Here is a 27,119-nt window from a genome sequence, read left to right as displayed (position 1 = left end):
GTGGCATTCACTGGAAGGGTGCACACCATAATTCCTGAACAGTTGAGGCGTCAAGAACATGGAGGATTAACTAAGGCCTATTCCAAATTCCTCTTTACCTTCCTGTGCACCCTATATATGCACTTAGGATCCCTAATATCCTTCCAGACACAATTCTAACATATCAAACTAAATAATACATAAACTATGACATCAAAGTGTTCATGTAGTAATAAGAAAAAGTGATTGTAAGGAGCTCCGTAAGACAAATGCGATTTAATGTAAGCAAGCTTACGGTGATGTACATTGGGACAAAAAAATCCTAACCACATATATGCTTATGGGGTCTGAACTACCAGTGACTGACTAGAAAAGAGGCCTTGGAATTACAGAGGATGAAGATGTTGACCCAGTGTGTGGCAGCTGCCAAAAAGGTGAATTTTAAGGCACTGGTGTCACCAGAAAGGGCTTGAAAGCAAAACTCCCAGTGTCATAATGCCTTTTATACAAATCTATGGTGAGACCATATTTGGAATCCTGTGTATAGTTTTGGTTGCCATACCTCAAAAGGATATTTTAGAGCTGGGAAAAGTTCAGAAAAGGGCAACCAAAATCATCAAGGGAGTGGATCACTTTCTGTACAAGGAGATTTTTTTTCTGTATGAGGAAAGTTTTAGGGCTTTTTAGTTTAGAAAAAAAGGTGAGTAAATAGGGGGGCATGATAGAAGTGTATAAGATTATGTATGGTATAGATAAAGTGGACATAATACTAGAACCTGGGCTCATCTGATGACACTGAATGTTGGAAAATTCAGTACATCAAAAAGGGCACTGAGACAAACAAGCTAGAAATTCCAACAGGGGCAGACAGAGAATCATTATGAGTGACGATACTGGGCTGTAAGAGTAATTTAGGACTAGGAACGTGGTATCTTCCCCTTGACCAAGATGCTCTTGAGATGGAGAAGGTGATCTTGAGATGGAGAATAAAATCAAGGAAGCATCCAAAAGAGGAAATGCTGTAGTAGTAGGTAACTTCAATTACCCTTACATAGACTGGCTGCATGTGTATTCTTGTCACAACAAAGAGGTAAAATGTCTGGATACCCTAAATTTCTGAGCCAGAGAACAACCAGAGCGGCAGTTGTGACCCTGAACTTAAGAGGCACCCAGGACCCGGTGCAAGATGTAAGTGTTGTTGAACTCAAAAAATGAGCAAAAATGAGGGTATTGGTAAAAAGGAAGTTGAAAGGCAAAGTCAAGAGGGTCAGATCACTCCAAAATGCTTGGGAGTCCACAATAATAGGAGCTCAGCTAGAATGTATATTGCAGATCAGGAAAGGTACCACCAAGGCCAAGAGGATACCAGTGTGGTTAACAAGCAAAGTCAACGAAGCTACTGGAGGGAAGAAGGCTTCCTTCAAAAACTTGAAGTCTTGTCCAAATGGGGGGTGGGGGGAAAGAACACAAATTTTGGCATAGGAAATGCAAGCAAACAATAAGGGATGTTAAAAAAAAGAATTTGACACGCTCATTGCTAAAAACATAAAGAGCAAGAGCAAAAGATTATTTAAATACATTAGTAGTAGGAGACTGACTAGGAAGGCAGTTGGATCTTTGGATGACAAGGGAGTCCAAAGGTGTGCTAAAGACAGATAAGAACATAAGAAATGCCTGCTGGTTCAGGCCAGTGGCCCTATAGTTTCCAGCAACTGGTGTTCAGAAGCATGCTGGCTCCAACAGTGGCAGTAGAACGTAGCCGTAACGGTTAATAGCCATTGACAGGCTTATCCTCCATGAATATGTCTAAACCTCTTTGAAAGCAATCCATGCTTGGCAGCCACCGCTTCCTCTTGTGGAAGCGAATCATAGTTTAACTATGCACTGTGTGAAGAAGTATTTTCTTTTGTCTGTCCTAAATCTTCCAACATTCGGGTTCAGTGGATGTCCATAAGTGTAAGTGTTACGGGAGAAGGAGAAAAACCTGTCTCTGTCCACAAAAGTAAGGAACAGAGAAGAATTAGAAATTGTGGGGAAATGGGACTTAGGAGATAGAAATGAAGCAGAAGAGAGACTTACTGAATTCTGCGAAGCCAATAATTTGTTTCTTGCAAACACATTATTTGAGCAACTGAAAAGACGACTGTACACGTGGACATCACAAAATGGGCAATATAGGAATCAAATCGATTCTGCAGTTGGAAGCAGAAGATGGAGAAGTTCCATACTTTCTGCGAAAACAAGACCGGGAGCAGCCTGCAATACAGATCATGAACTGGTAATATTGAAAATCAGAGTAAAGCTAAAGAGGAACAAAGCAATCATAATGCCAAAATACAATTTAAATAACATCCAGGAAGAATTTAAAGATCAAATAAGGAACAGATTTGAGGCTTTAAACTTAGTTGATAGAGAACCAGAAAAACTATGGAGTGAAGTCAGAGACATTATCAGGGAAGAATACAAAAACACAATACCTCTAATTAAAAAGAGAGACCTCAATGGATGACTGATAAAACTCTTAAAAGTGGTTAAAGATAGAAGGAAAGCAAAAGCAAAAGGAGAGAGAAACATGGTTAGAACCCTAAATGCAATAATACATCGACTAGTACATAGGGACAAAGAGAACTACTACAATAATTGTTATACAGAAATAGAAGATAATTAAAAAGGTAGAACAAGAGCCCTATTCCAAAAGGTTAGAGAAATCAAAGGGAAATTTACATCAAGAGTAGGGATGTTGAATAATCAACAGGGGAACACACTGACTGATCAAGATAAAATAAAAGGAAGATGGAAGCAATACATTGAAGAACTATATAAAAAAGTTGCAAGGATAACAGATTCATTCACAGAGAAACTGTATGAAGAACCAGAAATTTTAGAATGTGAGGTGAAAGCTGCTCTTAAAATACCTGGAAGAAACAAATCACCAGGAACAGATGGCGTATCAATAGAGTTGCTACAAGTTACTGAGATGGAATCTGTCCAAATTTTGACAAAAAATTGACAACAAATATGGAAAAGAAAACAATGGCCCACAGACTGGAAGCGCTCAATATACACCCCAATTCCAAAGAAAGGGGATCCTAGGGAATGCAGTAATTATCTCACTATTGCCTCAACATCCCATGCAAGTAAAGTAATGCTCGAAATTCTACAACAAAGGTTCTTACCATATATGGAACAAGAAATGCCAGATGTCCAAGCTGGATTTAGAAAGGGAAGAGGCACCAGAGATCATATTGCAAACATACGATGGATAATGGAATGGACCAAGGGATTTCAGAAGAAAATCACCCTGTGTTTTATAGATTACAGCAAAGTCTTTGATTGTGTAGACCACGAAAAACTATGGAATGCTTTAAAAGAAATGGGGGGGGTGCCACAGCATCTGATTGTTCTCATGAACAACCTATCCTCTGGACAAGAGGCTACTGTAAGAACAGAATATGGAGAAAACGGCTGGGTCCCCATTGGGAACCGTGTGAGACAGGGGTGTGTTTTATCACCCTATTTGTTTAATCTATATGCAGAACACATCATACAGAAAGCAGGGACTGGACAAAAACGGTGTGAAAATTGGAGGGAGAAATATCAATAATTTAAGATATGCGGACAATACCATACTACTAGTCTGTTCTACCTCCACTGTTGCAGCCAGAATTCCATTCTGGGTTCAGGCCTGGTTATGGGACTGAATCGGCCTTGGTCGCCCTGACAGATGACCTTTATCAGGAGAAGGATGGGGAGTGCGACCCTGTTACTCTTACTTGATCACTCAGCGGCTTTTGATACCATTGAGCATGGTCTGGGCCGACTTGGTGAGATGGGCATTGGCGGCACTGTTTTACAGTGGTTCCAATCCTATCTCCAAGGTTGTTTCCAGAGAATAGCATTGAGTGATTGTCTTTCGGCCCCCTGGCAGTCGTGCTGTGGGGTGCTGCAAGTTACCACCTTGTCCCCTATGCTGTTTAACATCTATATGAAGTCAATGGGAGCGGTAATCAGGAGATTTGGGGTGAGGTGTCAGCAGTACGCTGATGATACCCAGCTCTATTTCGCTGTAACATCTGAATCAGAAGAGGTCGTGCAAGCCCTGGACTGCTGCCTGGACTCGGTGGATGAGTGCCAATAAACTGAGTCTGAATCCTAGCAAGACGGAGGTGCTGTGGGTTGGTGGTTCCTGAGTTCAGATAATTGGTCAGTTGCCTACTTTGGATGGGGTTGTACTCCCTCTGAAAGAGCAGGTCCATAGTCTGGGGGGTGCTCCTGGATCCATCTTTGTTGCTAGAGGCCCAGCTGACCTCAGTGCCTTTTACCAGCTTGGGCTGGTAAGACAGCTGTGGCTGTTCCTGAACTGGGATAGCCTGACCACTGTTGTCAATGCACTGGTAACTTCCAGGATGGATTACTGTAAGGCACTCTGTTCGGTATTATAAAAAGTACACACAGAAATAGGAACTAATTTGGTTGGTCCTATTTCTTAGCAGAGTTGTAAAAATACAAGCAGCAGAATGAGAATGTAACCAGCCCCACCTTTCTCTATATAAATAACAACAGACACAATCTTCTTAGGTAAAAGAAAAGAATGTTTACTTACGACCTCATATGTTAGGAACATAGGTTCTAGCTTAGATGAAAGAAAAATAGTCTCAGTCCATCTTAGTCTTTGGTATGGATGCTCTCAGAGAGAGCATCTGTGCCATGTGGCCTCTCTCAATGGTGGATAGATCAGCAATAGAGAATATTCAAAAAGTCCCCCAGGACAAAGGAGAAGGAAGTCAGGTAACTAAACCCCAGCCATTAGGAAGTTACATCATGGTAAACAGGTACATGGGATATTTCCCAAATATCCCTTAAAGTGACCATGCAATATTTGCCTATTCCAACACACTCTATGTGGGGCTGCCCTTGAGGTTGGTCCGGAAGCTGCAGCTGGTGCAAAATGTGGCAGCGAGACTGCTCACTGGGGCAGGTATCACCAAGATGTTGCCCTGCTGCTGAAAGAATTGCACTGGCTGCCTGTTTGCTACCGGGCCAAGTTCAGGGTTCTAGTCTTGGTGTACAAAGCCCTATACAGCTTGGGACCAGGATACCTGAAAGACCTTCTTATCCCTTATAGACCCAGTCGATCACTGTGCTCTGCAGGTGAGGGCCTCCTGCAGATACCATCTTATCAGGAGGTCCGTTCTGCACAACATAGGAAACAGACCTTTAGTGTCGCGGCACCTACCCTGTGGAACTCCCTACCCTTAAATATTAGACATGTTATATTTTTGGTGCCTATTGAAGACCTTCCTCTTTCAACAAGCCTTTTAGGTTGAGACCTTATCTCAGTTTGCGTCTGTGTTGGAATTGCTTTCTAATATGTTTTTAAACTTTTTTTAAAAAATATATGTTTTTACCTTTTTTGTCTTGAAAGCTTTTTTAAAAAATGTTTTTAAAGATGTTTTGTTTTAATGTATTTTTAAGTCTGTTTTTATGATGTTTTAAAGTGTTTTTAGGGTTTTGTTTGCCACCCTGGGCTCCTGCTGGGAGGAAGGGCGGGGTATAAATCAAATAATAAATAAATGAATAGCAGAAACTAGTAATGATCTGAAACAAATGCTGATGAAAGCTAAAGAGGAAAGCACAAAAGCAGGACTACAGCTGAACATCAAGAAGACTAAAGTAGTGACAACGGAAGATTTATATAACTTTAAAGTTGACAATGAGGACATTGAACTTGCCAAATATTATCAATACCTTGGGGCAGTCATTAACCAAAATGGAGACAATAGTCAAGAAATCAGAAGAAGGCTAGGACTGGGGAGGGCAGCTGTGAGAGAACTAGAAAAGATCCTCAAATGCAAAGACGTGTCACTGAACACCAAAGTCAGGATCATTCAGACCATGGTATTCCCGATCTCTATGTATGGATGTGAAAGCTAGACAGTGAAAAAAGTGGATGAGAGAAAAATCAACTCATTTGAAATGTGGTGCTGGAGGAGAGTCTTGCAGATACCATGGACTGAGAAAAAGACAAATAATTGGGTGTTAGAACAAATTAAACCAAAACTATCATTAAAAGCTAAAATGATGAAACTAAGGTTATCATATTTTGGATACATAATGAGAAGACAGGATTCACTAGAAAAGACAATAATGCTGGGGAAAACAGAAGAGAGTAGAAAAAAAGGAAGACCAAACAAGAGATGGATAGATTCCAGAAAGGAAGCCACAGACCTGAACTTACAAGATCTGAACAGGGTGGTTCATGACAGATGCTCTTGGAGGTCACTGATTCATAGGGTCGCCATAAGTCGTAATCAACTTGAAGGCACATCACACACAAACACACATCCACTTTCTCCACACAATGCACGACTAGCAGGCAGACGGCATTTCGACAGCTCTGCAGTGCTCTTTGCTTTTGTTTTTAAAGACATTTTAAAACTACTGAAGTAATCACCAACATTCGCCTTCCTGCCGTTTCTTATCTTCCACTACACCAATTACTTCTGAAAAGCCATAAAATTGCTGTTTCTGGCTGACGGAGAGTGAAATTTACACAGCGTCTTACCTTACCTCCCCCCTCCCTCCTTCGGTCTGGTCTTGCTCATGACGAGGACTTCCAACAAGCACCAACGAGCACTAACAAGTAAGCAAAGAATATAAGATTTTCAGTATCCCCAGTGGCACTGAGGAACAGTTTGCTCATTTAACTGTGCGGGCTGTAGGAAATTCACCTTATTTTGACGCTTCTTCGCATTATCCAACTCGCCCATTTAAAGCAACACCTGGAAATATGGTTCACACTAGGAGAGACTATAAAATTCTGGGGCTGGCCCCATCGGAGCTCGTCCTTCACACTAGGAAACTCAAGCAAGCAAAGATAAATCGCTTTTTTATCTCTAAAGAACAACCGGAGAATCCAGTGGATATGACAGACGGAAAGAGGCTTAAGGGAAGTGGGGCCAGTATATCTAGAAGCCCCAGCAGAGATGACAATAGAGAGAGCAGCCCCACAGCACAAGATGAAAATACTCCTCCCTTGACAAACACTCCCCTGGACTGGTCGCTGGACCTTAATAGAGCGCTACAAACACAGGCTCCTGTCCTTTCTGTTCCTAACCTTGCATGGGAGCTCGCCACTGCGGAAAATCTGGACCAGATGGAGGCTCCTGCTGTGGCCAAAGACCAGACGAAGCCGAAACTTGGGTGCCAATGTCCATCTATTCACCCAACCTGTAATGATTCATCATTTAATACAAACGTACATACTCCCCTCGATCAATCAAAGGAGGAGAATCCACTAAATATGGACAGCAAGTTCCCACTTGAATGCTGGCTTTTTATGCTAGCCAGGGACATTGATCTTATCAAGATTTTTCTGTCTGAGTCTAATAAACTTTTAACCACACTAGTGAAGGCACATAGCAAGCTTACCTGATGGTCTGGTAGCGCATCACGGGGAACCCAGACTTCTATAAGTCACCTCCAAACTACGTGAAGGGTAAAGCCCAAGCGGCAGGGCGCTAAGATGCCCAAGAATTCCTTCAGGAATAAACAAAACAAACAATGTAATATCATCAAAAAGAGCAACATCTCCAAGAAGAGTTAAGAACATAAAACACCCAAAGTTTAAGCGTTACAGCAAAATGAACTTTGCAAAACTTTTTCAATTACTGGACACTATCCCTAACCAGAAGACTGATCGGAGGTTAGAACCTGAAGTGCAGCAGGAACATTTGGAGGACGACAAACCTGCCCCCAACTGCAAAGGTACGTCCCCCTCCCCTTTACCTCCTGCAACTACCAACCTCCACCAGTGTCAGACTTCAGACCAGCAAGACCCTTGGTCGCTTACATTCCTGGATGCTAAATCAGCTCAGAGTCGCCCTTCTGAGGCCAAATGGACCTTAGTCCTTAATCGTCTGAAGCTAGTGCTGTCCAACTACTCTAAACTGCTGGGTCACATTGTACTTAAAGAACGCAAGGCTTACCTTCTGGGAATATTTGAAAGCATTATGCCAGGCCTTTTCTCTTCTGGAGATATATTCAATGTGGAATATTTATACTTTAACCAGGTCACAGCTCGAACTATAGTGACCCTCAGCTCTGCTGAAAAAACTAGCCAGCTATTTAAAAACAGAGAAGCCCTTCAATCAACCGGCATAACCATAACAAGACTCTTCGAAAATATAGCCACCCCACAGCCCTTAATTAGTTGTTTGTTCATATCAACTAAGAACCCCTTGGTAACGTCAGCCCCTGCGCCCGGAGAAAACTTAATTGAGTTGGAAGCTGAGATTGAGCAACCCTTACCTCCGTGGGCACCGACTCACCTAGCCAATCCTAAGTCAGCGGTTACGGATAATGATCCAGCCCACTGTCTAGGGAGTGCTGAAGGGAATGACTTGCCCACCAAAGATGAAAAAAATCTATTCAAGGCCTACGTCGCTCTACCAGCACCAGCTCAAATAGACATTGTTTCAAGGCTGCAGAGACTGTCTATACAACTAAAGCACCTGTCAGCTGCGACGACCAATAACAGCACCCAGAAAGAATACCAACTGATGGAGGAGCCTCTTAGCAAGGCAGAGGTAATCCCCATGTCAACAACTTTTAGCCACAGGCCTCCAGTAAGCAATTTACATGCCCTTCGATCAAGCACAGCAGAAATTAACCTGCCAGCAGGAAATTTAGCCCAAGTTCCCATAAAAAAGATTCAGATAACCATTCCAAAATGGTAGATCCCTCCTTTTTGGATTATGTAAGCAAGCATGATACTGTGTTTCTTCAGGAGACCTGAGGCTCCTGAACTAGATGGCTACTCCACTCATTAAGTGGCGGCAACGCCCAGTGATAAAGGCGGCTGCCCCAAAGGGGGTCTGAGTGTGTTGGTTGCCACAAACCTTAGAACCAGCACCATCAGACTGGACTCTCTGCCAGAGTTAGCCATGTCATTAGTTCTCAAGCTTAATTGGATGTCTCTACTACTAATAAACGTCTACCTCCCCCCAAATCGCCAGAAAAAGCGAGTAAACAAAATCTGCCAAGAACTAGAGGCCTACATAGCCAAGCTGACAACGCTCCACCCAGAAGCGGCGGTGGTGATAGCGGGCAACTTCAATGCCAGGATAGGCCTAGTGATGAGGCCCTATATGCCCATTTCCATGAAGTCCCCCCTGCCCCTGACGAGGCCCATACTCTACCAACTCGCCGCTCTAAAGATCAAGGGCTTAACTATGCCGGCTTCTGTCTTATTCAAACGCTATTCAGCTTGAATCTTGTCTTAGCAAACGGGTCCATGGAGGGCGACAAAAGCTGCGAATTTACTTATCTCTCCAGCATGGGAGCATCATCAATTGATTTTTTCATAGTGACTACCGACCTACTAAGTAACTTGTCCTCCTGCATAGTCGACGATCGCCCTGACAGTTACCATCTCCCTTTGATCCTTTCGATGTGCTGTGGTGTCCAAACAATCCACATGAAACAGCCCCCAACTTTGAAAGTGGTCCCAGAAATAAGAGCTTCATGTGTCAGATGGTCGACTAAGTTGGAGAAGGACCTAAAAGGAATACTTTATTCGCCCAGCTGTCTTCGTCATCGTGAAAAACTACTAGCAGCAGCCCCTGGAGAAGATGTTAGCTGCGTATTATGAATTGATCTTAGACGTACAACACTGTCTAATTCCCAAGTCATCGACAAGACCCCCCATCCATCCACACCATTGTGTTGATCTATTTTGCCTCCGTTTTCTCCCAAAAAGGGAACAGTGTGCAACCTTGCATCGGTAGCAATCTCAGTAAGGGGTCGGGACTGCAGTTCGAGATTGATAAGGAGATAGTCAGGAAATACCTAGTTAACCTAAATGAGTTCAAATCTCCAGGGCCTGATGAACTGCATCCCAAAGTATTGAAGGAACTTGCGGATGTACTCTCGGAACCTCTTGCCATCATCTTTGAGAAATCCTGGAGAACGGGAGTGGTGCCGGAGGATTGGAGACGAGCAAACGTCGTCCCGCTCTTTAAAAAGGGTAAAAAAGAAGATCCAGGGAATTACAGGCCGGTCAGTCTGACTTCAATACCGGGAAAGATATTAGAACGGATAATAAAAGAGTCCATTGGCAACTATCTAGATGACAATGCTGTGATTAGAAGGAGCCAGCATGGGTTTGTCAAGAAAAAATCCTGTCAAACTAATCTCATCTCTTTTTTTGATCGGGTCACTAGCTTAGTAGATGGTGGAAATGCTGTAGATGTCATCTATCTAGATTTCAGCAAGGCGTTTGACAAAGTCCCCCACAACCTTTTGATTAGCAAACTAGTCAAATGCGGACTACATGGAAATACTGTCAGGTGGATTCACAACTGGTTGGAAAACCGTACTCAAAGAGTGGTTGTCGGTGGCTCTGCTTCGGACTGGAAGGAGGTCTCGAGTGGAGTGCCACAGGATTCTGTCCTGGGGCCGATACTCTTCAACATTTTTATCAATGACTTAGATGATGGGGTGGAGGGAAGCCTTATGAAGTTTGCGGATGATACGAAACTGGGAGGGATAGCTAACACAATGGAAGACAGGAATAAAATCCAAAGGGACCTGGATAGACTAGAAAATTGGGCTGAAATTAATAAAATGACATTCAATAAAGACAAATGCAAGATTCTGCATTTAGGCCACAAAAACAAAATGCACGGGTACAGGATGGGAAATACCCGGCTTAGCAGTAGTGCGTGTGAGAAGGACCTTGGAATTGTAGTGGATCGCAAGTTGAACATGACCCAGCAGTGTGATGCTGCGGCAAAAAAGGCAAACGCGGTTTTGGGCTGCATAAACAGAGCTATAGTTTCCAGTTTGAGGGAAGTAATAGTCCCACTATATTCTGCATTGGTCAGGCCTCATCTGGAATACTGCGTTCAGTTCTGGGCGCCTCATTTTAAGAAAGATACAGACAAGTTAGAGCAGGTTCAGAAGAGGGCGACGAGGATGATAGCCGGTATGGAGAACAAGTCTTATGAGGAAAGGTTGAAGGAACTTGGCATGTTCAGTCTGGTGAAGAGAAGGCTGAGGGGCGACATGATTGCACTCTTTAAGTACCTGAAGGGCTGTCACATACAGGAGGGTACATATTTGTTCTCTGCTGCCCCAGAGGGTAGGACTAGGTCTAATGGTTTTAAGTTGCAGGAGCGTAAATTCAGATTGGACATTAGAAGGAACTTCTTGACAGTAAGGGCAGTTCGGCAATGGAACTGACTGCCTAGGGAGGTGGTGGGATCCCCTTCGCTGGATGTCTTCAAGCAGAGGCTGGACAGCTATCTGCGGGAGATGCTCTAGCTGTGGATTTCCTGCTGTGAGCAGGGGGTTGGACTCGATGGCCTACAAGGCCCCTTCCAATTCTATGATTCTATGATTCTATGATCTGAAAAAATTGTTAGTAGAGAAATATAGGGAGTACAGAACAAAGGACCTCCCGACTCTGCCTGCCGAGTGCCTCGCATTAAAAAAGAAATACAAACTTTTAATTAAGCGGGGGTAAAGTTCTGCACTGGCTCACCTTTGGCAGTCCTTGATCGCAGCCTCAAGATCTAAGAACTCGTCCGTTTTCTGGAAGCTGGTAGCCAGGGGTTGGCCCAACACTTCTACCTCGTTGAATTACCATATACCCGCGAATTCATGGGAGTCGCATTTCCATAACATCTACTCAGGAGGTCAAACTGGGGCCGAATGGGCAGTGAACCCCACAAACAATCTCCCCAATTGGCCCCCAGTCTCTGTTCAGGAAATCACCTCCTTAATTGCTAACTTGAAGTTGGGTAAAGCTCCAGGGCCTGATAACATTCTCCCAGAAGCAATCAAGTTTAACCCAGAGTGGTTGGCACCAGTCCTGGCAGCTTTATTTACGAGTACAGTAGGGCCCTGCTTTCCAGCGTTCCGCTTTCCGGCGTTCCGCTGATGCGGCGGCTTTCAATCAGGGGAAATTCCCCGTTTTAAAGCCGATTTTGCCGTTTTGCGGCATTTTGCGGCATTTTTGCACAACGCAACCCATTAAAGTCAATGGGTTCCGCTTTATGGCGATTTCCGCTTTATGGCGGGGGCCTGGTCCCTAACCCGCCATATAAGCGGGGCCCTACTGTATTGATCGAACTGTCTGCATCCCTGAGGACTGGGGCCTTGCCACTATTATTCCAATCTTCAAAAAGGGTAGTCGTGTGGACCCAGCCAATTATAGACCAATTAGCCTGCTAAATATTCTCAGCAAGCTTTACGCAAGTCACCTACTTACAAAACTGCAAATTTGGATGGAGCAGGAAAATATTTTTGAGGAGGAGCAAGCTGGTTTCAGGGCGAGTCGCTCCCCCTTGGACCATGCCTTTGTACTACAACATCTTGTTGAAAAATATACCTCCAAGCCAGGGGGCGCTCTTTATGCTGCCTTCATTGATTTTAAGGCAGCATTTGATCTTATTCCAAGAGATAAGCTTTGGTCAAAACTTGAATCTACCAACATTGACAGATGCTTATTAGCTTTGATTCGTGGCCTATACCAGAACACTCAGGTTTGTATACGATGTAATAGCACTGGCAACTTGTCTAGACCCATTTCCACCTTCAAAGGAGTTAAGCAGGGCTGTATTTTAGCCCTCACATTGTTCAATCTACATATTAACTCCCTAATCAAAACCCTGACGCAATGCCCCACGCACCATCCTACTTTGTCGAATAGGCCTCTTTCTATTCTTCTATATGCAGACGATGCAGTACTTTTGTCTCTCACAAGAACTGGCCTTCGTCACCTGCTCAGAGCCCTCGCCAGTTATTGTAACAACAAACTGCTGGTCATTAATCACAGTAAATCTAAGGTTGTAGTATTTACAAGGAAGAGGGTGAAACATCGGTGGTGAGTAAACGGTATCCCCATAGAACAAGTACTATCATACACATATCTGGGAATAACCTTCACTCCTCCTAGGGCAAATGCTATGAGGAACACTAAGGCACTCCTCTCCTTCTTCTACACGAAGGGTGGGCAATTCATTCCATCCGCGCTGCAGGTATTCTCTGCTAAAGTCATCTCCCAATTACTATATGGCGCCCAGATAAGTGTCTATGGCGGCTATACTTCCTTTGAAACTGTTCAAACTAAGTTTCTAAGGAACATATTGGGCACTCCCCCATGTGTCCAGAATGCCAACCTATGCCTTGAAGCTGGGCTGCCTACCATTGAGGCTTGTATATGGGTGCTTAAATTCAGGTATTGGCTAAAACTGATCTTTGCACCAGCCGGTTTGGCCCCTCTCGTGTTATCTGATATGTACCAGTCAAAATGGAAAAAATCTCTAATTACTAAACTTTCCGTTCTGGGCTTCTCTTCCGCTACTATCCTAGCGCTAGGCTTCTCCCAAGCGAAGTCGGCTATTACGCAGAGAATATTCGATATGGAATTCCAAAACCACCTGTCCTGTGCTGGTCTTAACTCTGACCCTAGCCTTTATTCAAAAGCTTTTACCTCGGCACACTACCTGGCCCTCCTCCATATACCTAGACTCAGGAAAGCATTCACACTGGCCAAACATAACGTCCTACACTCTGCACTCCTAGAGGGTAGGTACCAGAAAATCCCACTTGCTGAACATCATTGTCCATGTGATACTGGTGCTGTAGAGACTGTTTTACTAGAATGTTCCCTTTATCACGCCCTCTGCATCCGGTTTATTACTCCTTTCCTTCAGAAATTTCCAGGTAGGGACCCTGCTTTTTATGTACATTATATTTTAGCTGATAAAAAACCCCTAGTAACATCCAAGGTCGCACGTTTTTGTGATGCGGCGATTAAATATCGAAAAGCGCTGCCAAAGCAATGAACATTGGAGTTTGAAGAACGTTTTTTAGACTGAGTTTATAGTCTTATCAGTATACAGTTATTGTACTGTTAACTTTTATGATGCTTTTTATAGTTTGTACTGTGATTTCTGCTGGTCACTGACCGTAATAAATACTCATTCATTCATTCATTCACACCATGCATAATTTTATATAGCTCTGTCATGTCTCCTGTTACCTTTTCTATAAACTAAAATGCTTTAACCTTTCCTTGTAGCAGAGTTACAGAGAAGCATTTTTTTGTATCTGTCATCACAGAGGAAGATATAGGGCAGATCCCTGTGCATGAATTACCTTTTACAGGAAAGGAATGTGAGGAAACAAACAGTGGTGATAGGAGACAAAGTTCAAGGCTTTATTCACAAAATAAAAACTGTCATATAGGCAAAGATGGATGACATCCACCTGAGAGATCTTAAAGTATTCAAATGTGAAATTGATGATCTTCTAACAAAAATATGTAACTTTTGTACATATGTCTCTAAGATCCACCTCCATAGCTGAGGTCTGGAAAGTGGCCGATGTGACACCAATTTTTAAAAAAGGATCCGAGGGGGATCCTTATAATTACAGGCCAGTTAGTTTAATGTGTGTTCTGGGGGGAAACTGGTGGAAACTATTGTTGAAGATAGAATTACCAAGCATATAACATTTGAAAAATCATTTCCTATGGGCTAATAAGAAACCAAAAATCAAATCTAAAATAATGTATGTCAACTAAAACCAAGGTGGCTTATTTTCAGAATTGAAATGTTATTATCAAGCAAACTGTTTAACATGGATTGCAGAATTGGTATAATGAAAGTAATCAAGGGAAGCTTCTCTTGTGTGTATGTGTCCAGTTTCAGAATTTAGGGTCTTTCAAAGCCTAGAATTATCTGACTTCATTTTACAGGTATAAGCAACTTTCATTTCATCTAGGTTTTGTGTGTCATTACATCTGCCTGCAGCATGAGCTTGACGTGTCAGAAGTCAGTCATGACTTTCAACTATGCAGTGACTTTCATTTGACATTAGTAAATGTTAAGTCAGCTTATTTGCTGGATATCAAACCATGTGGCTTGCATTGTGGGAAGAGGCAACCTCATACTTTCACTTGCTTTTGTCTCCTCAGGGCACTAGGCACAAAGCCATCCTGGATGGATGGGCTAATTAAGGCCTTGCTGCAGGCAGCCCAAGCCAATGTGATTGCTGTTGACTGGGTCCACGGAGCTACAGCAGCCTATCATACTGCAGTGGGAAATGTTATGAAGTTGGGCCTGGAAATATCCAGTTTTATCCAAAAGTTGCTGGTAGGTGGAAATGTATTTCTAAGTTTGGGCATTTGGCTAAAACAGGCCAACCAGACACAAAATGGAGTTGAGAATAGTATAATCAGCTGGGCATAGGGTTGCCAGGTTCTTGGCCTGAGACTGATCCTGTATCTTTAGGAGAAGAGAAAGTCAGCCAAGTGCAGGTGTTCTTGCAACACTGTAATGGGAAAAACCACATGGTGGAATTCTCCCTTCCCCCTGCACAACTTTTAAAGATGCAGAAGACCTCTTGGTTGCCAGGCCTTGGCTGACTTTTTCATCTCCTAAAGATACAGGATCAGTCTCAGGCCAAGAACCTGGCAACCCTAGCTGGACATCATTTTTGGCTGACATCTAATCCCTCCTTGGAAGTTGCTAAATTCTTTGCCATAGTGATTTACTTGCAGAAAGGCGTTCCACAGTTCAGCTTTCCTCAAACTGAGTAAACACATTGGTGCTGGAGATATAGCGACTGTCGGAAGGCAGAGCTGGGGTCCCAATCCCGGGGAGCTGGATCCCGGAGAGTTGGGAGAAGAGTATTCGGATGGCAGAGGGATGGGGGAGGAACTTCCCCCCTTTGGAGCGAAGATGAAACAGAGGAACTGCCAGTGATAAGGTCGCTTAGCAACGGGGAGCCTGAGCCCTCCCTGGACATTCTCACGCCTCCCCCTCTTTCAGGCTCAGAGCAAGAGGGGGAAGAGGGAGGGCTGCTCACAGCCGAAAAGCAGGGAGGCAGTTTACCATCAGCCCCTCCCCTATCCCCCATCCTGGAATTGGAAACTTCAGAAGAGGAGGGGGTGATGCTTCCCCCCTCACCACGCACACGCAGACAGCTGAAAAGACAGGAGAGAAGGGGGGGAATGTGGGCAGTACCTGAGGGGCAGTTAAGGAGGAGCGAAAGATTGCACGCCCGTTTGGCCCCTTCTTAAAGAACAGGCGGGAAGAAGTCCCTTGCTCTGTCAACTTTCTCCCAATGCCGCAGGACCTGTATCCCTGTATTGATTCATGAGAAAACGCAGTCTTTGTTTGGACATTACCCGAATAAAACACGAATTAACTACAATCGTTGGTCTGGTTCCTGAGTCACATCCTGGGCCTGACAGCTTGACAGAGCCACCTAAATTACCCTCAACGCTCTCTTCACTTGACTGGGACAAGATGTCAAAGGGAGCAGCGGGGGGGACGAACCCCACTTCTGAGACGGAAGAAGTGGAACTCCTGAGGACTAAGGTAGCTGATTTGCAGACGGATGTTCAAGCCCTGCTAGCAGCAGTCAAGGCGCTGAAGACGGATAATCAAACCTTGAAGGCCACGATAGACCAGATGCGAACAGCCCCTCCAGCTGCCGTAGTAAAGGTTCCCATTGGATTGCCCCCAAAATATGCGGGACAAAGTGATCAGTTGGCAACCTTCGTGGTACAATGTGAGTTATATCTGGATGTCAGGCACATGGAATTTCCAGACGATGGGGCTAAAGTAGCTTTCGTGATTAGCCTCCTGGAGGGAGAAGCTGCAAAATGGGTGACTCCGTATCTCGTGAGAAAGGATACTGTCTTAGGAAGGTACAGAGGATTTATACAGGAGATGACCGAGATGTTTCAAGACCCGCAAAGGGCTGAAACAGTAGCGCGGCAACTAGGCGCTCTGAAGCAAGCTAAAGGGACTGTTTCCGAGTACACTAACGCTTTTAAAATTCTGTCCCAGGAAACTGGTTACAATGACGCCGCCCTGATGTTTATGTACCGGAGTGGATTAAATGCTGAAATCCTGGATGAGTTGGCCAGGACCTCCCCCCCCCTGCTGACCTACCAGGGCTCATCCAGCTATGCCTACAGATAGATCACCGGATGGAAGGAAGGTGCCTGGAAAGGAAGCAGGAGGTCCCGAGATACTCAGCCTCGGCATCCCGCAACAAGACCCTTCCCACTACAGGGATGGCAGGTAATGCAACTGAGGGACAGGGAGGGGCTAGGCCAAGACTGTCGGAAGAAGAAAAGGAAAGACGACGCCGGGAACGTTTATGCTTTTATTGTTCAAAGCCGGGCCATGTGGCCAGAGACTGTGGACTGAAAGGGGGGAAAGCCGAGCCGTCGGGAAACTAGAACACCCAGTCCACGTGCAGGCCGGTGGACTGGGGGCAGCATTGTATAAAGGCCCCCCAACGATCCAACCTCCCTCAAAGGGGGTGTTGGTCTTGCCTATTCGGATTACAACTTCCAGAGGAGTGGTGTTTGATTCCACTGCCTTAATTGACAGTGGAGCCTCCACAAATTTTATTGATGCAAAGTTAGTCAAGCGTCATGGAATTTCCCGGTGGAAACTGGACGCTCCCCTAGCTGTGGAGACTATCGATGGGAGACCCCTGAAGTCAGGAGGGGTGACACAAGCCACGGAGGAAGTGAAACTTCAAATCCCTGGGCACGAAGAGTTCATTTCGCTATACGTGTCAGATCTCTCGAACTTTGAGGTGATTCTGGGAATGCCCTGGCTAGCAAAGCATGAACCCAAAATAAGTTGGAAGGAGGCGGTGGTGTGGTTCACCTCACAGTATTGCCAGGAGAACTGTCAACCTGAAGAAATCAAGAACACCTTAGTGGGGGCAGTGCAAGAGATCGAGCAAGTGACCCTGCCGCCAAAGTATGAAGAATTCAAAGATGTGTTTGATGAAAAAGAGGCAGAGACTTTACCCCCCCCACCGCCCTTACGACTGTGCGATTGATCTAGTGCCAGGAGCCAGCATCCCATCAGGGAGAATCTACTCTCTCACAGAGAATGAGAGGGAGGCCCTGAAGGAATTCCTGGATAAAAACCTGAGGCGAGGATTCATACGCCCCTCACAATCCCCTGCTGGAGCACCACTATTGTTTGTGAAAAAGAAGGGGGGGAACTCAGACCCTGTAACGACTATCGCGCATTGAACCAGATCACCATCCCCAACAGCTACCCGCTGCCCCTGATCTCAGAGTTGTTGGACCGACTGCGCTCTGCAAAAATCTTCACGAAGTTGGATTTGAGAGGAGCGTACAATCTGATCAGAATGAAGGAGGGAGATGAATGGAAAACAGGATTCTTGACCGCTTACGGACAGTATGAATACCTGGTCATGCCGTTTGGGCTTTGTGGAAGTCCAGGAATTTTTCAAAAATTCAAGAACGACGTGTTTAGAGACTTGTTGGACACGTATGTAATCTGTTACTTAGATGATATCCTGGTGTTCTCAAAGAACCAGGAAGACCACGACCAGCATGTGAAGACGGTGTTGAAGAGACTGAGAGAAAATCACCTGTATGCTAAATTAGAGAAATGTGGATTTGACCTCAAGTCTCTAGACTTCCTTGGATATTGAATCTCAGCGGAAGGCGTGGAGATGGACCCAGGGAAAGTAAGCTGCATATTGGACTGGGGCCAACCTGTCACCAAAAAGGATGTACAATGGTTTTTGGGGTTTGCTAATTATTACAGAAAGTTCATTCCAGGGTTTTCCAAATTAACAGCTCCTCTGACTGACTGTTTAAGGGGGAAGAAGAAGTTTCAATGGACAGAGAACGCCACCGAGGCCTTTGAGGAGCTGAAGAGAAGGTTTGCTACTGAGCCCATTCTGCACTTTGCTGATCCGAACCACCCTTTCGTAGTGGAAGCAGATGCTTCAGATTTTGCCATCGGGGGGGTCCTGCTACAATTAGACCAAGAAGGGAAGGAGCTGCACCCCTGTGCGTACTTCTCTCGGAAGTTAAAGCCTGCAGAGAAGAACTACACAGTTTGGGAGAAGGAGCTGCTGGCCATCAAGGACTCTTTTGAAAACTGGAGACAATACCTAGAGGGGGCCTCTCATCGAATTGAAGTGCGCTCCGACCACAAGAATCTTGAAAGCCTCCAAACAGCCAGAAAGCTGAACCAGAGACAGATAAGATGGTCCCAGTTCTTCACTAGGTTTAACTTCCAGATTACTTACCATGCCCAAGCCAAAAACCAGAGAGCAGTTGCCTTATCCAGACAGCCACAATACAAAGAAAGTGAATCCGAGGACCAGCCTCAGTACGTAATCCCGCCAGAGAAATTAACGTTGGGAGTATGCCAGCCTTCATGGGAAGAGGAACTCAAAAAGGCACAACAAGAAGATGCAGACATGCTAAAATATCAGCAGGAGACGGGACAAGGTCAAGACTCAGAAGTAACCTTTCACTGGAGAAATGGACTGTTATGGTTCAAAACCGCCAGATATGTGCCAGAAGGGGAATTAAGGCTCAGAATCCTACGCCAGTGTCATGATTCCATCACAGCGGGACACTTTGGGATTTACAAGACCATTCAGAACGTGGCCAAGGACTTCTGGTGGCCTAAAATGCGTCGGGATATTGAGAGTTATGTAAAGTCCTGCTCTGTCTGTCTGCGGACAAAAACACAAACAGGGACACCAGCAGGACTGTTACAACCATTGCCTGTCCCACACGAACCCTGGAAGGACCTCTCCATGGATTTTATAACTGATCTACCCAAGTCCCAAGGAATGACAGCCATCTTAGTAGTGGTGGATCTACTTACCAAAATGGCACACTTTCTTCCTTGTGCAGGGGCCTTAGAGGCTAAAGAAACGGCCAAGTTATTCATAAAAGAAGTCTACCGGCTGCATGGATTGCCAAACAGCGTAGTCTCAGACCGAGGAACTCAGTTCACAGCCAAATTTTGGAGAGCAATGTGGAAACAGTTGCAGACGGAATTAAAACTCTCCTCCGCCCATCACCCCCAGACAGATGGGCAGACGGAACGCTTGAACGCCGTTTTGGAAAGATATTTACGAAGTTATGTGTCCTATCAACAGACTGACTAGGTATCATATTTGCATTTTGCAGAGTTCGCCTACAACAATTCTCTGCACTCCAGCACTCAACAAATCCCGTTCTTCGCTAATTATGGATTCCATCCTAAAGTCTTTCCAAGCAGCTCAGAAGGAATGCTGGTACCGGCAGCTGAGAACTTCCTTAAGGAATTGCAAGCGGCGCAACAGACACTGAAACAGCAGTTAAACGAAGCCAAAACGGAGTACAAGCGAGTTGCTGATCTGCACAGGAAGGAGGGCCCCCCCTTCAACTGGGAGACCAGGTATGGCTGTCCACCCGCTTCCTCCAGATGCTGGGAAAATGTAGAAAATTACAAGACAAGAGGGTGGGTCCTTTCGAAATAGAAACTCAAATCAATCCCGTGGCGTACCGACTGAAGCTGCCTGACACGTTTAAAATACATCCTGTGTTCCATCGATCCCTCTTAACGAAAGCCGCCCCTCCCAGTGAGTTACGGCCGGAGGAACCTCCCGGAGCTCCATTCCTGGGAAATGAGCAGCTTGAGTTTGAAGTTGAGGAGATCTTAGATTCCAGGATCAGACGCCACAAGCTGCAGTACTTGATTCACTGGAAAGGCTATGGGGTGGCTGACAGATCATGGGAAGATGCAGCTGATGTACATGCTCCAGAATTGGTAAAACTTTTCCATCAACGTTTTCCCCACCATCCCAAGCCAGACAAGGGGAGGGGGGCACAGCCTGGGAGGGGGGATGGTGTCGGAAGGCAGAGCTGGGGTCCCAATCCCGGGGAGCTGGATCCCGGAGAGTTGGGAGAAGAGTATTCGGATGGATGGCAGAGGGAAGGGGGAGGAACTTCCCCCCTTTGGAGCGAAGATGAAACAGAGGAACTGCCAGTGATAAGGTCGCTTAGCAACGGGGAGCCTGAGCCCTCCCTGGACATTCTCACGCCTCCCCCTCTTTCAGGCTCAGAGCAAGAGGGGGAAGAGGGAGGGCTGCTCACAGCCGAAAAGCAGGGAGGCAGTTTACCATCAGCCCCTCCCCTATCCCCCATCCTGGAATCGGAAACTTCAGAAGAGGAGGGGGTGATGCTTCCCCCCTCACCGCGCACACGCAGACAGCTGAAAAGACAGGAGAGAAGGGGGGGAATGTGGGCAGTACCTGAGGGGCAGTTAAGGAGGAGCGAAAGATTGCACGCCCGTTTGGCCCCTTCTTAAAGAACAGGCGGGAAGAAGTCCCTTGCTCTGTCAACTTTCTCCCAATGCCGCAGGACCTGTATCCCTGTATTGATTCATGAGAAAACGCAGTCTTTGTTTGGACATTACCCTAATAAAACACGAATTAACTACAATCGTTGGTCTGGTTCCTGAGTCACATCCTGGGCCTGACAGCGACTCAGGCTCCCTGTTTAGGCAGAATCTGCTGATCCAGAAGCTCCAAGTGAAGAAGGCATTTTATTTTATATTTTCTTTCCCTCTGCATTCTTCTCAAAATAGTTTTACTCATCTCCTGTCATTTCTTCTCTTTCACACTAAATCTGTACCCTATTCCACCCCCAAAACTGCCAGTTTCCTTCATCCGTGCTCCTTACTCCTTTCACATTCGTTTATTCCTCCTATAACAATTTCTTCTCTATTCTCTGTCTATTCTATATTAACTTTTTCTCTCTCTAACTTTCTTCTGGCCCTTTCCCTATCCAGGAGGGAGGAGAGACTTCCTGGATCAGCAGGAGAGCAGCCAGAAAGGAAGAAGGATTGGGGGGTGTGTGTGTGTGTGTGTGTGTGTGTGTGTGTGTGTGTGTGTGTGTGTGTGTGTGTGTGTGTGTGTGTGTGTGTGTGTGTGTGTGTGTGTGTGTGTGTGTGTGTGTGTGTGTGTGTGTGTGTGTGTGTGTGTGTGTGTGTGTGTGTGTGTGTGTGTGTGTGTGTGTGTGTGTGTGTGTGTGTGTGTGTGTGTGTGTGTGTGTGTGTGTGTGTGTGTGTGTGTGTGTGTGTGTGTGTGTGTGTGTGTGTGAGAGAGAGAGAGAGAGAGAGAGAGAGAGAGAGAGAGAGAGAGAGAGAGAGAGAGAGAGAGAGAGAGAGGAGGGGGCAGACATTTCTTCTAGGGGCTCCTTTTTCTCTCCTTCAGTGTGTCTTTCCCTTTCACCTCTTTGTTCTTTCTTCTTCCCTTGCTCTTCTCTTTCTTTCCTCCCTTTCAGCTTTGCATGCTACAGCCTCACTCTCACCTCACTCTCTAGCCAACTCATGCTCCCATGTGTTCCTATGCACTGTACATGTGGGGAACTGCTGCTAGTGTCTGTCCAACCAAAAGGTTTGCATGTATTGGGGATGGGCTGTACCACTGAGGCTCTTCTGAAAGTGGTTTAAGGTGCACTTGTTGTCCCCAGCCACAGTTTGAAAACGTCTAGGCTACTACCAAACTTACATGCTCATTAGCAGACTCGTTTGTTGTGTATTGCCTAAAAATATGGCCTGGATGGCATGGTCCCATTGTCTAACATTTTCACATTGCATCTTACCGATCCCAAGTTTGTATACATTCAGACCATTAGCGATCAAGGCTAATGGGAAATAATTGGTGGGGAATAATCAGGATTTCCACATGGTTAGTTTTAGAGCAGCCTTCCTATTTGCCTTGTCTCCCACTTGAGTAGAATAATCTGGGGCGGCTCCAGACTGTCAGCATTTTGTGCGAGAGATTTAAGTGCATACCAGGAAATACAGGTTTGCACAATTAAAGTTGATTAAAAGACTCTGTCATTCTAGTGTAGGGATGGAACGATCTGTCAGTTTTGGTTCTCCCAGGTTCTCATTTTTCCAATCTTAAATTCAGTTCTCCACATTTCTACAGCAATTTGTGATTTTAAAAAAATCATGAAAATTCTTCGGCATTTTCGTGTGAATTTCTCCTAATAAACACATTTTCGTCTGCAGTTTTGAGGAATGCACATATTTTTGCAAGCAATCTCTCCTTATAGTGTATTTTGTACGTTATTTTCACTAATACGCTCATTTTTAAGCACATGTTCCTTTAATATATGCATTTCTGTAAACATTGCTTGGATAACCGCATCGCAAAATTTGGTTAAGTGCACATTCGGAAGGATGGCTGCGTTTCGGTCCTCATGTTTCAGAAAGTGTAGATTTGATAAATTTTACTTTAAATGCAGACTGAGTCAAATTTCTTCCCCGTACTTACTTTAGCGTAACAAATCTTCTTTTTAAGAAAGAAACAGTCTTTTGTGATTTGAAACGTGACAGGGAAACGCTCTGAGAAGTGTGGAATGAAAGGATGATTAACTGGAAGATATATAAAGACCTCACAAGCAAATAAAGATGAATACAGGATGAGTGCTCATTGTTGTATAACTTTCCTGCAAACAAATCACAATGAATCTCAGTGAAGAGAGGATATAATCTAACCTCCATGTAAGGTTTTTGCAAGCAAATCAGGATGAACGCTTAATAAATAGGTCATCTAAAAGAACCTGTCGTGTAAAGGACATGGAAGTAGGTAAGAAAGCATGAAATGAAGTGTAATCTCTGCTTATCTTCAATAGCAGTTTGCTGGGAGACCGGCCATTAGATAACGTTTCCTGAACAAACAATAACATGCATGTGGAAGGCTTTAGGAAGAAAATGATGAAATTGCATTAATCCTGTTTATCTGAACTTTCAGACCATGGGAGTGCCACAGACATCTATCCACCTTATTGGGGTGAGCCTTGGAGCCCATGTTGGTGGTCTCGTGGGCCATTTCTATGAAGGCCAACTGGGAAGGATTACTGGTAAGGAAAATAAAAACCAGCCAGCTGTGTTGGCCCATAAGAGGAAAAATCACAAATCCACAGTTGGGCAATACTTGTATTATAACCGATCAAAATGTCACCCAATAGTGACCATGATTTCAAGTTCTCCCGAATTCTTCATCAAGCAAGATGTTACACAAAGTAGGAGGCAGTGGTACAAGGAAATTTTTTTTAAAAGGGCAAAGATTGGATGTTGTAACTGTGAGATTTATTTTTATAGCCCAAGGTGGCAAATCTGCATCTAGACTCAGTTTCAAGATGGAGATGCAAACTGGGCCCCCCTCCAGACTGGCATTTTTTTTTGCAGATGTTTTTGTAACAGCAAACTGTCTAAACTCCATCGTTTCTGGAATAAATTGCTTTTTCTTAGCACTCAAGTCTAAATAATCATGCTCTTAACAATCTAGTGTATCTTTTATGTTTATTCCAAGCATTTAATCCCTTCATATTAAGTGACATAATTTTTGTTCTATTCGTTTTTTAAAACAGGGAAAGGGGGAAAATGAAACAAACTGCAAAATCAAAAACCATTTTAAAGCCATTTTTGTTAAATTCTTTACAGTTAAATGTGAGATCCCTTATTGTTAGCTACATCACAGACTCAGAACTAAAGCCGTTTATGACGAGGGTGGGGGGAAACCCCTACTGGTACCTTATATTTCTTTCCCTTCAGCAGAAAGCCTTGTAGCCAGTCTTTCTTGTTAGGTGGGGCAGCCACATTTCTTGGTGGGGCATTTGTGGGGGGAGGTACATAGGACCAGCCGATTCCCCCTCCCCTTATTGGTGGAGAGGATGTGAGGTCCAGGACAAGGGAAGCGAAAGGCAATGAACTTCCCTGTCACTCCTCCTCCAACTGAGAGTATGTTACCTTACATGAATGAAGTTTAATCTGATGAATTGTCTCACCCTTTTTTGAGAGATCCCCAGGAATACCAGACTCAGAAATTTGACTTTGCCTACAGCTACAGTGCCCTTTCATCTGTGGTCTGTCCCTGTGTTCTGATTCTTCATGAGCTGAACTGCTTTGGTAAAGACAGTGAGCTCCCGAGTTTAGCTGAAGCTCAGAAACGAAACTTGGAGTTTTCACTCAGAGGCCCATCTCTGCACAAGATGAAATCCCCACAATTCCCTGCAGCAGAGCCATGTTACATTAAACCATTCTGAACCATGCTACAATTTCATCACAAGGCTGTCTCAAGTTTTAACTGGCCTGATGCATAGGGCAAGGCACACCCTTGACTTGGTATTTGCTCCAGATGGAGGAAACGGTGGTCTGGAGATAGGGGGGCTGAATGTCACCCCATTGTCACAGTCAGACCCCTTCCTGGTGAAGTTTAGACTTATGGTTCTGATCCTCCTGTGCAGGGGTGGTGGACAGATTAAGATGGTCCGCCCCCAGAGACTAATGGAATCCACTGGATTCCTGAATGCCCTTGGGGAGTTCCCAGTAGATAGAGTAGGTGACCCTGTTGAAGCCCTTGTCATGCTGTGGAACAGCGAGGAGCATTGGGTTCTTGACACGGTTGCCCTCAAGCGCCCTCTCCAGCATTGTGGAGCCCAGTTTGCAGCTTGGTACACCAGTGAGCTAAGGGCAATGAAACAGGCTGGATGATGGCTAGAGCGCAAGTGGCGAAAGACATGCCGTGAGGCTGATCGGGCATGAGTAAAACATCATAACTGGGTCTACTGTGTGGCAGTGAGGGTGGCGAAGAAGGCCCACTTCTCTGCCTCCATCACATCCTCAAGTAGCTGTCCAGTGGAGCTTTCCATATTGTCAGGGGTCTGTTGACATCAGCTCCAGGAAATGGAGTTTTAGACCCTTTGGAGGTCCACTGTGCATTTTTTGCAAGGCACTTTGAGTGTAAAGTTGCTTGCCTCTGTAGCAATCTTGATGCCCCAGCCACTTCTACTGTAGTCCCCAGTGAGATGGCCAGTGCTATGTCTGTTGCAGTTTCTTGGGATTGGTTTCAATTGATGTGGCCTGATGACGTAGAGAAGGTGCTTGTGATGATGCAGCCAGCAACATGCCCTCTCAACTCTTGCCCTTCTTGGCTTATTAAAGCTTGCTGAGGGAGTTTGGCCAAGTGGATCCAGGGTGTGGTCAGCGCATTGTTGTGGAAGGGAGTGGTTCCAGCCACCCTGAAAGAGACAGTGATCCGACTGCTCCTGAAAAAGCCCACCTTGGACCCATTGGGTTGTGACAATTACTGACCGGTTGCAAATACCCCCTTCTTAGGGAAGGTGATTGAGAGGGTTGTGGCACAGCAATTGCAAGTACTCTTGGATGAAACAGATTATCTTGACCCATCCCAGTCTGGGTTCAGGCCTGATTATGGGACTGAATCGGCCTAGGTCGCCCTGATGGATGACCTTTATCGGGAGAAGGACAGGGGGAGTGCAACCCTGTTACAGGGTTACAGGGACTATACTACCCCCCTGTTAAAAAAGCTCCACTGGCTGCCAGTCTGTTTCCGAACACAATTCAAAGTGCTGGTGATGACCTATAAAGCCCTATATGGCTTAGGTCCAGGCTATTTATCAGACCGTATCTCCCTGTACGAACCTGCCCGGGCCCTAAGATCTTCAGGAGAGGCCCTTCTCTCAGTACCCACCTCCTCTCAAGTATGATTGGTGGGGATGCGGGATAGGGCCTTCTCAGTGGTGGCCCCTAGGCTGTGGAATGCTCTTCCTAGGGATATAAGAATGACCCCCTCCCTGCAGTCCTTCCGGCGTCAAGCAAAGACTTTCCTATTCCAACAAGCTTTTGCTGCTGACGGTTGCTAAATTTGGGACTGCTGGGAACTGCACTACTAATACCAAATTTTACTATTTTTAAATTGGTTTTGATTCCTTTTTATCTAGCAATATGATTGGTTTTAATATTGGATGTAGTTTAATTTCATTTTAATGTAGATTCTGTATGTTTTAATTATATGTGCTTTTATTATTTATTTATTTAACTTATATACCGCCCCATAGCCGAAGCTCTCTGGGCGGTTCACAAGACCAACATCAAAATACAATAAACACATATTAACAATTTAAAACACATTAAAAGTTTTAAAAATTTTTAAAAAGGTAAAACAGTTCCAACACATACGAAAACATATTAAAATTCCTGGGCGAAGAGGAAAGTTTTAACCTGGCGCCGGAAAGATAGCAGTGTTGGCGCCAGGCATATCTCCTCAGGGAGATTGTTCCACAAATCGGGGGCCACCACTGAAAAATCCCTTTTTCTCGTTGCCACCCTCTGAGCTTCCCTATGAGTAGGCACTCGGAGGAGGGACTTCAATGTTGAGCGTAGTGTACGGGTAGGTTCATATCGGGGGAGGCGTTCCATCAGGTAGTGTGGTCCTGTGCTGTGTAAGGCTTTGTA

The 27,119-nt window shown here is 45.0% G+C and overlaps 1 protein-coding gene across 3 annotated transcripts in view; it reads left to right on the top strand.

Annotated features, from left to right (window-relative positions):
- Window positions 1–27,119, top strand: part of PLA1A (phospholipase A1 member A) — a 67,875-nt gene that overhangs the window by 4,820 nt on the left and 35,936 nt on the right. For all 3 annotated transcript variants that reach the window (XM_061638624.1, XM_061638642.1, XM_061638633.1), the window contains exons 3-4: window positions 14,966–15,143; window positions 23,614–23,722. In XM_061638624.1, coding sequence (XP_061494608.1) covers window positions 14,966–15,143; window positions 23,614–23,722 — 287 coding nt within the window. The remainder of the gene's footprint in view (window positions 1–14,965; window positions 15,144–23,613; window positions 23,723–27,119) is intronic.

Source organism: Rhineura floridana, chromosome 1 (assembly GCF_030035675.1).
Source record: "Rhineura floridana isolate rRhiFlo1 chromosome 1, rRhiFlo1.hap2, whole genome shotgun sequence".
Taxonomy (NCBI): Eukaryota; Metazoa; Chordata; class Lepidosauria; order Squamata; family Rhineuridae; genus Rhineura; species Rhineura floridana.
The sequence above is the reverse complement of the archived record's forward strand: the minus strand, read 5'-3'. Positions and strand labels throughout refer to the sequence as shown.